At 40.6% G+C, this 11,763-nt stretch overlaps 1 protein-coding gene across 1 annotated transcript; it reads right to left on the reverse strand.

Annotated features, from left to right (window-relative positions):
• Positions 1–1,630: 1,630 nt before the first annotated feature.
• rflna (refilin A) lies at positions 1,631–9,905 on the reverse strand. Its single transcript, XM_053325376.1, has 4 exons — positions 9,687–9,905; positions 9,199–9,561; positions 4,510–4,619; positions 1,631–4,372 (listed from the first exon to the last, which is right to left on the reverse strand). Exons 2-4 carry the CDS (start codon positions 9,415–9,417, stop codon positions 4,039–4,041), a joined length of 663 nt encoding a protein of 220 aa, XP_053181351.1. The 5' UTR covers positions 9,418–9,561; positions 9,687–9,905; the 3' UTR covers positions 1,631–4,038.
• Between the last annotated feature and the right edge of the window lie 1,858 nt (positions 9,906–11,763).

Below are 11,763 nucleotides of genomic sequence, written 5' to 3' on the forward strand. Positions count from 1 at the left end.
TCATGGCCTCAGAGTCACTTTATTTATTGGGGTATGTATCAGATGATTGATGATTGTGTGGGGAAACTTGATAGGCCTGATGTAATGAAGGTTGAGAACCAGCAGGGGGCAGTATGGGCATATATTTAACAGTTAAATACAGAATGTGTTTGGCACTTTTGAAGGATATAGTTTAATACTACATGTAATAATATGGATATAGAAAACAGAAAACAGATAGATACAGAACTGACCCACTATCAGTTGAGTTATGAGTTATGGGTGTTGGTTAATCCCTCTCTTGGATACAAATGTGCCACTCAGCTGCTACTTGAGCTGCTGATCTGCTCCCCTGTGATCTGCTGTACTATCATTCAGCTCTCATGAAGGTCACATTTACATGCCTGTTATGAGCCCTGCTTACATAACTCCCATACAAGGTGACAGTGTCATGCAATTCAGTACTTAGTGTGAAACTGACAGTAATCAGTCTTCCTTTCTCCACTAATAACAGCACTTTGGCAACTATTGTAGGTATTCTGTTAAAACTGATCACATGTTTCAGTTGAAGCTTGTCCAGAAAGAGGTAGAGAGGAATTTTGGACAAGACTAAACATCTCTGATAACACCAGGTAAAATATTATTTATGTTGCAGAGCCTTTTAGGAAAATAGTTCTCATGAGGCTCCACAGTATTCTTCACTGAGCACTTTTGATTTACTAAGAAAGTTGATGTTCAGTCCTCATTTGCCTTATAACATTTGAAAGAATACTTTGTGCTTTGATGCATCAAGTTGAACTTTTTATAACTTGATGTAGTGATGAGTTTGTAGAACAGCTACTTAATCAGCTAATTTTCACGTAATTTTTTGTGAATTATAACTTTCATCACAGGAACCCAAACCCAAAAAGTTTTGATAAATGAGGCGTGCTTGCTGCCTCACCGCTGGGAGGCACCTCAGCCTTTTCCAACACTCCAGAGAGAGACAGATGAGGCTCTGAATGATGTGAGCTGCTGTGGAGACCCCGAGGCAGCGATCCAAAAGCCTCCGCCAACGCTGGCTGCTGTTATTTTAACAGCAGTGTGATATTTAAAGCCTGCAAAGAATATACATAGAGCAAGACTGACTCCCTTTTTAACCTTTGTTTACTTGAACATAGAGAACAGTACTAAAATTAGATTTTCTTATAGACCAGGACAGTCCAGTCTATACTTTTGGCCAATTGACGTCCCTCTTATAATTATAGAAACAGAAAGAGTAAATATAAAGAGCCAAACCTACTCAGCAAAGGATTAGAGACTGGTCTAAAAGGACTTTCAGTTTTGATATAAAAAAACACCTCACTTAACTGAACGAAATGTTTCTTTAAGAATAAGAAAAAGCTGCTTCTCTTTTCTAGAACTAGTTGTCTGTTGAACAGCTTGATTTTGGGAGGCTTTTATACTGATCAGCTGACTTAACTCTTGAAAAAACAGTATGCCTTCATCTAAATTTTTAGTGGCATTACCCTTAAATTCTGCTTTAACGTGTGACCTGACCTCCCTCTGTGTCTGGAGAACTTCCTCTTTCTCTAAGAGGGACAAAATGTACGCAGGAAAATATGACGTCATTTGCTCAAGATTGATCAAAAATACACTCAAAACAACAGAATTAGGTTTTGGGAATTACTTTTTTTTATTCAATTAGGATATACATCTTTTTAAATTATTTTCTTTGATCAAAACAGGAAGAATGATTGACGTACAAAAATATAAAGAGAATTATGAAGTGCCTCGATGCCACATATACAACAGGAAAATATTTTACAATAACAAAATCAAGTGTTAGGAAACACAAACATATCTCACATAAAACCACTGACGTCCACCAACGTTCCCTCACATCGTCTCTTGACATTTCAGACCATCAACACGTAACACATCTCTCCACCGTCTTGCCAGGAACTTTACTGCTTTGTATAAAACCACCTCCGGAGCAATTTCCTCATCTCACCAATAATTTTTCTTTTCCGAGAGCAGTTCTGACTTTTCCCCTCATCTTGCTCTTTGTATAGCTACTTACTGTTCCCTCAGTAAAACCCAGTACCCAACTTACAGTACTGATGCACCAACTCAGCTTCGTACCCTCCATGGACCTTCTACTCGACACTTACCTGGAGGGTATTTCAAACTATAAAAATAACACCAGCTCAAGACCTCAACTGAAAATCGGGAATACACATTTGCAATGAAATAAAACGGATACCTAAGATTATCTGAGGTAAAAATTGAAGTTTCAATATTTGCCGTATTCAATAATCTAAATATATATAAATATATAAGACAGTCACTAAAGGGGTCATGAAAACGCTCAATAAAATCCTATTTTACATCTTCAATATGGAAATATGAATCATTTCACTGCTCCGGGTGTAACATGTTACTGATAGAAAGTGTGTTGGGCTTCAGAGCGATCTCGGATCACAAACTGACACCATGATTGTCAGATTTGTCTGATTTTTGTAATGTCAATTGCTTATGGCGCCCAAAACTGCAAACAACACAGACTTCATTCAACTAGCAGTGGAAAACTGTTTGTTATGTCTCATGGAAAACTAGAAAGTTGCACTCCGCTGCATTGGTACAGATTGTTCAGTACTCTTTCCTTACGATTGTCCTTTTTTTTTTTTTTTGGCACTTCCTGCAAAGAAGCCCAACTTAACTGGCACTGGAGCAGGTTGAAAACAAACTAATACTTTGTTTCCAAAAAGGTCAACCATGCAAAGAGTGCCATCACTGTTAAAGATGAAACCAAATGTTCCAAATCTGCTTCTATGAGTGACAAAGTCCAACAGAAACACACAATTTTCTACTAAAGTTTTGACAGTTTTGGTTATTTCATATTAAATATTGCTACTGTTTTTTAAAGTGGGGGTCTAATTAGGAAAAAGGTGACATCACATCCTTAGATACACTAATCAGGATTGAGCAACACGTGAATCTAACTCTAAAGACAGTTGGTGGGTTGATTCTCACCTTATTTTTTTCTCTCTAATCATCAGCTTTCTCATTTTTGTCTGTCAGCACTTCTTAGGAGCCTGTTTACCAAAAACCAGTTTGACTCCTACATTATGGTTCTGATTCACTTTTAGTTTAACCTCTTCAAATCAAAGTATTCAAATTAAAATTAACAGGCGTCAAAACCAAAACAGCAGTGATCTAATATGAATATCTAATGTTTTAGAAAAATACTTCAGATTTCTATCCAAATGTTCTCTAAGCCAATCTCTTGTTAATGTGATGCCATTTTTCCTTTGATTAGACTTCAGTATTAATTCTGCTCTGGCTCTGGTCAATAAAAAGGACAACTTCCATTGTGCAGTTGAATAAAAATACCTGATCAACTTTTCAAATTACTGTTTCAATGTGAGCTGCTAAAAACGTTAAAAAAAAAACAAAAGCAAATGTTCAGTCTGAGCGTGTGAAGTTGTTGAAGTGAAATAAACTCTCACGCAGCCACTCCTCTTCAAACTATCTTTGGTCCAATTTTTTTTCACATGCAGTGCTGAAATCCCCCACCCCCTCCCCCCCTGCAATGCGAGTCCACTGAGAGGCCTGTGATATATACTGTACAAAACAAGTGCAATAAAGCCGCATTTAGAAAGCTTTGCATTGGTGTGACTGGGTTTGCACAGGCACGGCTAAAATCCACCTGCCATCTAATCTTTTCTCTACGCACACACATACATCTATAATCTGATTGTTACCTTCGCTGAGGTTACAATCCAACCTGAAGGAGAGCAAAGGCCACCAATTTGTCAGCTCTTGTATTAAATAAGACATTAACCATTGAAGTGCAGCTTTAAACTGCCAGAGGAGCAGTTCCCTTTTTTTAACTGCATCAGTAGAAAGTCTAAGTACACTTAAGGGTTCCCAAAGTTTCCTCCATGGCGAGTAAAGATGAACAGAGTGGGGTTTTTAGGGGCTCCAGTTTTTACTTGAAGTATTTCCCTTTGATAAGGGGCGTTCCTAAGTTCCTTGTCGTCCAAAAAAACCACCCCTCCCTTTGCAGTCTGGGGTCTACAGGTCCTCTGTGTAGATGATGCAGGGACTAGTATCCTCGCTTGACTCCAGTTGCACCGTGGAGACAAACCAGCGGCGGGAGCCCGTGGCGTTGTAGTTGAGCGTGGTGCGATAAGTGTTCTTGGCGTGTTTCGGGTAGATGATGGTGGTGCTCTGGTAGGTGATGGGCCTCTGCCGCGGCTCCAGGTACACCTGGGACTTGTAGCTCCTCCAAGTGCAGTCCCGCACCGCCACCACTGTCTCGCTGTAGGATGTGGGTGTAGGAACCGGGGCGCAATACACCCCGTCCCGGTAATGCTTGTCTGAGTCATACTTGACCGCTGAGTTGCACCTGGAGAAGAAAAGGTGACAATGCTTTAAGACTGATCACTAGGTGGCAGCGTTGAGAAGAGGAATTCGATTAAATGACGTGAATGAATCTGCATATTATAATCAATACTGTGTTGTTATACATCAAGGTTCACTCACTTTATTTCTTGCTCTGGTTTAGGGTTGACCTCGATGCTCTCTCCGAAGAACACGGGGTGCATGCGGGTCCTGGGGTCTGGTCCTGTGGCGTTCAGCAGCAGGTAGGGCAGCTGTGTAGAGGAAACACTGAGAGTCACAATCTCCAGGAAAAACATCCATTAACTGCTCGACTGTTTGTAACCAGCCTGCCAACGTGTCCATTCAGAAGAATTCCAGTAAAAACTCCCGGCATGGTTGGGGGTTTCAACAGAGCCAGTAACCCAAATTAAAAACACTGCAGTCCCCACCCTCTCCAGGAAAACACACACACATACACACACATACACACACACTTCTCGATCCTCCCTCATGAGAATTCGCCCACTGATGGCACAGCTATTAAAACAACAATCAGACGAGGGACACGACAGTCAGGGCAACACTTGCATTTTAACGCAGATAATTATACTGTGCGGGTCCAGCCAAATGAAGTGTTGGTGGTAAAATCTCTTTCTCACAAGCTTTCACTACAGTTCAGTCTGGTGACGAGCCCCCCAGATGCAGGCTGTGTGTGTCTGTGTGTGTGGACTGAAAATAGGCTTACAGATGTTGGGCCTACAGTAGTTTAAGGAATGGGAAATACAAAAATGAGCGTCTAGAACAGCTGGCGACCAGGCTCAGTGGAGATGAGGCTGTTATAAAATGAGAAGATGATAGACAAGGGGCCAGAGCAGCACCTTTACTGGCAAATATGGAGACTTAACCTAAAGTCATCTTAAGTCCGACAGCCTCTAATCACAGACACATGCCACACCTCTGTAATATCTGCCTCAGATTCATTTTACTGCTCCTTTCAGAGCTGCAGTCAGACAAGTTGTGATGGGTCAAATACTTTCAGAACCAAAAGAAACAGACTTCTCATTTCTTCCTTGACTGTAGTTTAGCTATAGGTTCCTATATGGTTATGTATATACTGTAGATATGGTCATGTTAAGATCCAGTAAAACAATACCACGAACACATACTTCAGGCCATAGAGGAATCCTACGATTATAACAGGAAGGTTTCCATGGAAACAATTCACAGCTTCTGTTGTAACCTTTAACCAAATGGGTGAAGTTTACCTCGTGAAGTCAGACAAGCTGCTGATGACACACTATACTGTATGTACACCATACGATGACAAATACTGCTATACACTGACAAGATAGGTTGCTGTGATTGACAGTTGTCTTTGCATGTGTGTCTCCAGACTGAATCAAATGGCACCCCAACCTCAACTCTGGCACCTCTCACATTACACAGGGAGTCACATGCTGTGGTTTGGACGCAGTCAAGCGCACATACCACTACAGGGGACGGGCAAGAACAGGCCAAGGGCACAGCAGATCGCTGTGTGAAGCTCGTCTTACCTACAACCCACGATCATCACCACGCTAACTGAACGGAGGAACTGAACTCTGCTTCACTTTCTGCACAGCTGCTGGTTTTGCCATGCAGTTCATCTGCAGGCTGTTCTTTTTCCGCTGTCAGTACCTCATAACCTGGAAACACTGGACGAGTGTGTGATTGTCTTTTCTGCACTGCTCCGGCACGGAGAGCATCCCAGGTATTTCTCCATGGTGTGTTCTGGCAACTTCTGCAAAGCAAACACTTGTGAATGGAGGCTAGGTCACCTCCAAGCAGTGGATCCCCCCAGTATGCACACAAAACCTAAACTCCCCCTCCCCACCCCCCACCCACTGGAAGCAGATTTCTGCCCAGGAAAAATAGTCTGCAGCTGAGCAACCCACACAATGTACAATGCACAATGCAGAGCTGCTGAGAGAAACGCCAACTCAAACACACATTTCCAACTGCTGGTTGTTTGGTGGACTGAAGCCTCGGACTTTACATCCTGTGATTGCAAGGACATCAATGTGAGAGCATCTGTATCAGCAGTGAAGCAGATTTAGAAAAAGTCACAGGAGACGTCTCCTGTTCGTCCTCCTGGCTAATCCACTGACAACTGAACTCCTTTACCCTTATAGTATAACTGTACACAACCTTATATGGTTCTGAAACGCTCTAGATTAAATGATCACACTCATATTTTTCATGCATCAGTCCCCTCTTATAAATCTATTTACACGTAAAGAGCTGCAACTGTAAAATTAATTATCCTGCATCCGCATAAATTTGAACCAGGTTTTGAAAACAGACAGGCTGTCTGAGCGTTAATCCATGTTTAATTTAGAAGTGAGAGGTCATGAAACACTTATGCAATGCCCTGTGGCTGCTCTAACAAGCCCCTGCACCTCAAAATAGAGCTTGAGGATTGTTCTTAGGTGGCATACAAAAACAACACGAAAATAGAATTGGAAAGAGAAAAAACACGAGCACATGCATGCCTCCCCCTAATGCAGCTCAGGAAACTCTGAAAGCTCTTTTTTCTGATGGAAAGGTTTGAATCTTTCCACACACACTGGCCCATGAGAGGGATTAGAAACACAAGCAGGAGCAGTCGCTATCAAGATTGATCTTTTAAAAAGGGAAACCACAAAGCAGAAGAGTCCTACTAATCTGAACCTCCGGAGGATTAGAGGATCTTTTTCTCTCTTTTTCTGTTTCAGGCTTCAGCAAAACCAATGTCACGCAACTCCCAGGATGCAGCGCTGCATTTCTGAGGCCTCCCTCCCTCTGACACTTTAAAAGCCACCCAGACCTGCACAGACTTGTTTGTTCAGACTTTTTGGAACTGGGAGTGACCTGGAAATGATTTTCAATCAAATCAGCCTCGTCATGTGACCCACAAATCACTGCAGGATGTGTCAATAAAGCGCATTTGTCTTGCTAGAGTAGAAAGTGGGACACAATTTCAGTAACCATAAATCTTTTTCTGTAGAATATTCTACCATGTCAGGTTTTATGCTATTTCTGCAGGACTGTCATCTGCTAAATCAGTACAAATCTTCCCTAAGGGGGAACTGACAATTTGACTAGTTCATTTAATGTGTATTTCCCATTAGACAAAGATTATTTTCTTATGCTGAGTGCTGCTAAAGATTTGCAGGAAATTTAAAAAAAAAAAAGAAAAGGTTTAAGAAAGAACCTGCGGAAAAACCTGTTAATGGTTGACTATTTCAATGCAACAGTGCAGCCTTATGTTTTCATTAATATTTCTTTTTTTAGGAGCTTACTGGTTTCCACAGTGAGATCTGAGCAGCTACCTGACAGTTTTATTACCATCATGGATACTGGCTCATCACTGAAGATGACTAAGGCTACAAAAAGAGAACCAACCAAACAAGATCTTGTTTCTCCTGTCTGCAGTGCTACCACATCCACAGACATGGTGAGGAATCCAGCAAGACACTGGCTTTCAGATGTGGGTGTATGTTAGTTTTAAGACTCAGATGATTGAATTTAACAATATTCTCTTCATTTCCCTGCAGCATCACCATTTTCAGTTTTTCATTCTAGTGACTGAAACCTGTTAATGTTCACAGATTGAGCAGGATATGTGAGGCCCATCGCGTGGGTGCACAAACTATATTAACAAAAGGGGATTATCACGTGACTTTTGAACTTTGGCACTTGGGTTATTTATTCAAAGCAGTCACAAATATGAAATGCAAATATTGACAATTCCATTCCCACAAGTAAGGTGACTACTCATCTAGTTTTATCACACACATACCTGCTACTGAGGTCTATTTTCCCACTGCACCCACTACTTTCATTGTTGATTAATGGGTAAACTGTTTTCTTGATGTTAGAAAGTAATGTTCATTACAATTTCCTTGAGTACAAAGTGACATAATAATCCAATTTATCATATAAAACCATAAAATCCTCACATTTGAGAAACTGGACCTTGGAGGTGGTTACAAATAGATAAGTTGATTATTTGATTGTCTCTAGTTTATTCATTTTCTGTTGATCAACCAATGATCTCAAAATGTGTTTAGTCCAAGGTTTTGTGCAATGTGTCTCTATGGTCCTATTGAATGCTCTAATTGAGATTCTTCAACCTTATAATCAACATGGCAGGCGTGACAGTCCTTGAAGAAGAAGCCTAACCCCCAAACTTGTTCATGTCTGCTCCTCAGTGACTAATCCATCATAGATCATTACACCTGTTTATTTATCTAAAGAACATCTGATAACATTTTACTGTCTGTTTGTCCTGTTGATGGAAAGAAAGAAATCTGATCACCACAGTCATCCTTATATCAACATATTGTAGAGTGCGTATGTTCTTATAAAACTTTGTCTAGTGTTGGAAGCCCCTGGAATCCTGCAGGGACCCCTGGGAGTCCCTGGACCCCCGTTTGGAAACCCAACTGGACCTAATTAACTTACTGACCTTTACAACACCGTGTAGTTAAACACAGCTGATGCACCACAGTGAAAAAGAAGAAGTTTTACTACTCTGGATTATTGAGGGCATCTTCAGCATGAGTGCAACAACAGAGAGAGCGAGAGAGCGAGAGAGAGAGAGAGAGAGAGAGCTTCCAGATGTTGTGTGAGTGGGACTCAAGTGAAATCTGTTTCTGGCCAAACACTAAAATGCTCTCAGCACCGTCATTAACTCTTTTTATCCTTTCATTCAGTGTGTCAGTGCAGTGGCTGCGTGGATACTGAACAGACCTGAGTCAGCTCTTTTTTTTTTTACATGACAAAAACTGTTTCAAAATCGTGAGGCAAATACTGCGATATGCTTCTTACCAGTTTGCCTTCTCTGCTTTCCTTTTTATAATATCCATGATGGCTTTCGACGGGCGTCGTGCAACTGCCGGAGCGCGACTCGATCAGACCCGGAGAGATTGAGCAGAAGGGCGGACTGGGGCTGGGGGGTAACCCCGAATCAGGACTGTCGAGCAGCCCCTCCCGGTTCTTTCCTTTCAGACTTTCATCCATCGCTTGTAAATGTAGGTGCCCCACCATTTCTGGGACGGCTCAATTAAAAAAAACAGTCCAGACGAAGTCACACTAGAAGTTGTTGTTTTTTTCTTCTTGAAGCGCTCAGAGCTGCTGCGCGCTCCTGCGTCGGAAAGAAACAATCCTGGGTGAACTTTTTCAAGATGACTCCTGCAAGAAAGAGGAGAGAGAGAGAGAAAGATAAGATTTCATTTAACCATTGGTCATATATTGTTGACAAATCTTAACAGAGTGATATCAAGTCAGCCTTCATTTCTCTTCAAACTTTACTGTACCTGCGCGTCGTGAAGTATCCACCCTTAATCCTCGCAGATATTCCAAACAGTCGTGATAAAGCAGGAGCAAACTACGAAAAACTTCAATTCTGACACCAAATTGAAGTATTACATAGTCTTCATGTAAAACTAAAACAACAAAAAGTCATTCAAGTCGCGCAGTAACTAAGAGTCGACCGTGCGTCTGGCACTGAACTGGATGAGAGCTCCTCTGCTCTGCTCGGCTCAGCTCTGACTGTGTGTGAGTGTGTTTGTGAGTGTGTGTATGTATGTATGTGTGTGTGCGCTCTCCAGTCCCTCCAGTGGAGAGCTCCCTTTTAGTGATTCTGCCAGGCTTTTTTTGCACCTGGATCCTGTCCAGTCCTCATGATCTGGATCACTTCCATGTACAACCGACAGGGGCGAGCACGTCCTCCTCGCCACTCCTGCACGTCGGTACAGTTTGGCTGAGTGTGTTTAAGATCAATTACTCTGCTGAAGTGCCAATGAGCAAGTAATTCAAACCCCAACCAGCTCCAGTAGGCAGGCCGGTGATATCACTCAATAATTCATTATTATGATGTATTTAATCATTTCTGCCAATTAAGATCATTGACTATTAGGAGTTAGTATTAACCACTTCTTAATTACTTAACAATTAATGATTTTTAATAAGAAATAAGACTTAGTAATAACATGTTTATAGTGTTATCACTATTACTACTAATAAAGAGTTACTCTTTCCTGCACTTTTTGTGGATCTTATTGTAAACTGTTATCTTATAATAAAGTTTATTTTGCCATGAAACTTTCTGACCACATTCATGCTCCCAAGATGATGGACTAGTTTTAATGTATTGACCACATGGCCCTTCCTATAGAGCCGCCAACTGCTTACTTATTTGTGTGTAGGTGAAGTGTCATTTACAATTTGTTTTGTTTTTTCAAAATTGGATGTAACCAGCTAAATCTCATTTGAGTTGGTGAGTCATACTGTACCTAGTCAAGATGGTAGCATAAAAAAGTCACAGACAAAACAATACAAATTAAATCAAGTGAATAAAACAATACCAAATTTCAACTAAGTTCATAATAATACCTAGTTACTACCAATAAAACCCATCTACACAAACAAATAAAGGAAGCACATACCATGTACTTTACAGTATTCTGCCACCAATGTCAGATTCATCAGTTTAAACTTACAGACTATTCCAAGTTTCTGGAGAGCAAAAATATCTGAGATTATGATTGCAAAAATAACTTCTATTTTGGACACATTTTCCTACAATGGCTTTATAAATAAAAAATATACCAACAATCATTGTATATTAACTTTATAGATATTGTATAATGTACTGTATGGACAGAGATGGGCAGCCAACTCTGGAATAGAAAGTTCACCGATGAGTGAGTCCAATGTGTGGAGACACTCTGCTGATTCATTCATGTACAACTAATCTCCATAATCTATAAAAAGAACCAGTAAAAAGGTGACAGCAGCGATCATCCGTCTCCTGGCTTCAAGAGTGGAAAAAGGACTTGTGTCCAGCTAAGTCTCAGTGTCCTCATAAGATTTTAAACATGCTGCTATGGAGAGAGACATTCATCAAGCCAAGTAACAACTTCCCCTGAGTTGTAATAATATCAGCAATGTCTATAAGCTTACATTAGAAAATAATACTTAACTAGATATTTTTATCAAGCTTGAGATAAGACAGCTGAGACTGCAGTATTGTTTATGTCGCGCATCTGAGAGAGACGTTAAAGCATTCATATACAGAACTGTATCATCTGCATAACAATGGGTATTTGAGATCCATTACTACCTTTATTATGTAAAGATAATGAAGCTAGTGCAGAATCATTAAGTTAGCTATCCACAAGTTATTCAGATAAATTAGCAAAGTTATTCAAGTGTAATCCTGTGAGAAAAAAAAGCCTGATGTTAGTCCATCTTTAGTTTCAGTCATCATCAGACAGCTGCTTTTGTTTAATTGTTTGTTGTGGTTCAGAAAGTTTGTCACTCAAAGGATTATATCATTATTTGTCATAAGGCCTGTGAGTATATGTGTGTGTTTCTGTAACCATCCTGCCT

The sequence above is a fragment of the Scomber japonicus genome, chromosome 9, assembly GCF_027409825.1.
Source record: "Scomber japonicus isolate fScoJap1 chromosome 9, fScoJap1.pri, whole genome shotgun sequence".
In the NCBI taxonomy this organism is placed as follows: Eukaryota; Metazoa; Chordata; class Actinopteri; order Scombriformes; family Scombridae; genus Scomber; species Scomber japonicus.

What these genes read in the sequence shown, in the direction of transcription:
- rflna (XM_053325376.1), bottom strand. Translation starts at nt 9,417, where the DNA reads ATGGTGGGGCACCTACATTTACAAGCGATGGATGAAAGTCTGAAAGGA. An exon ending in AAAGCAGAGAAGGCAAACTG is followed by an intron (nt 4,620 to 9,198) that starts GTAAGAAGCATA and finishes TCCTCTACACAG; the next exon opens with CTGCCCTACCTGCTGCTGAA. An exon ending in AAACCAGAGCAAGAAATAAA is followed by an intron (nt 4,373 to 4,509) that starts GTGAGTGAACCT and finishes TTTCTTCTCCAG; the next exon opens with GTGCAACTCAGCGGTCAAGT.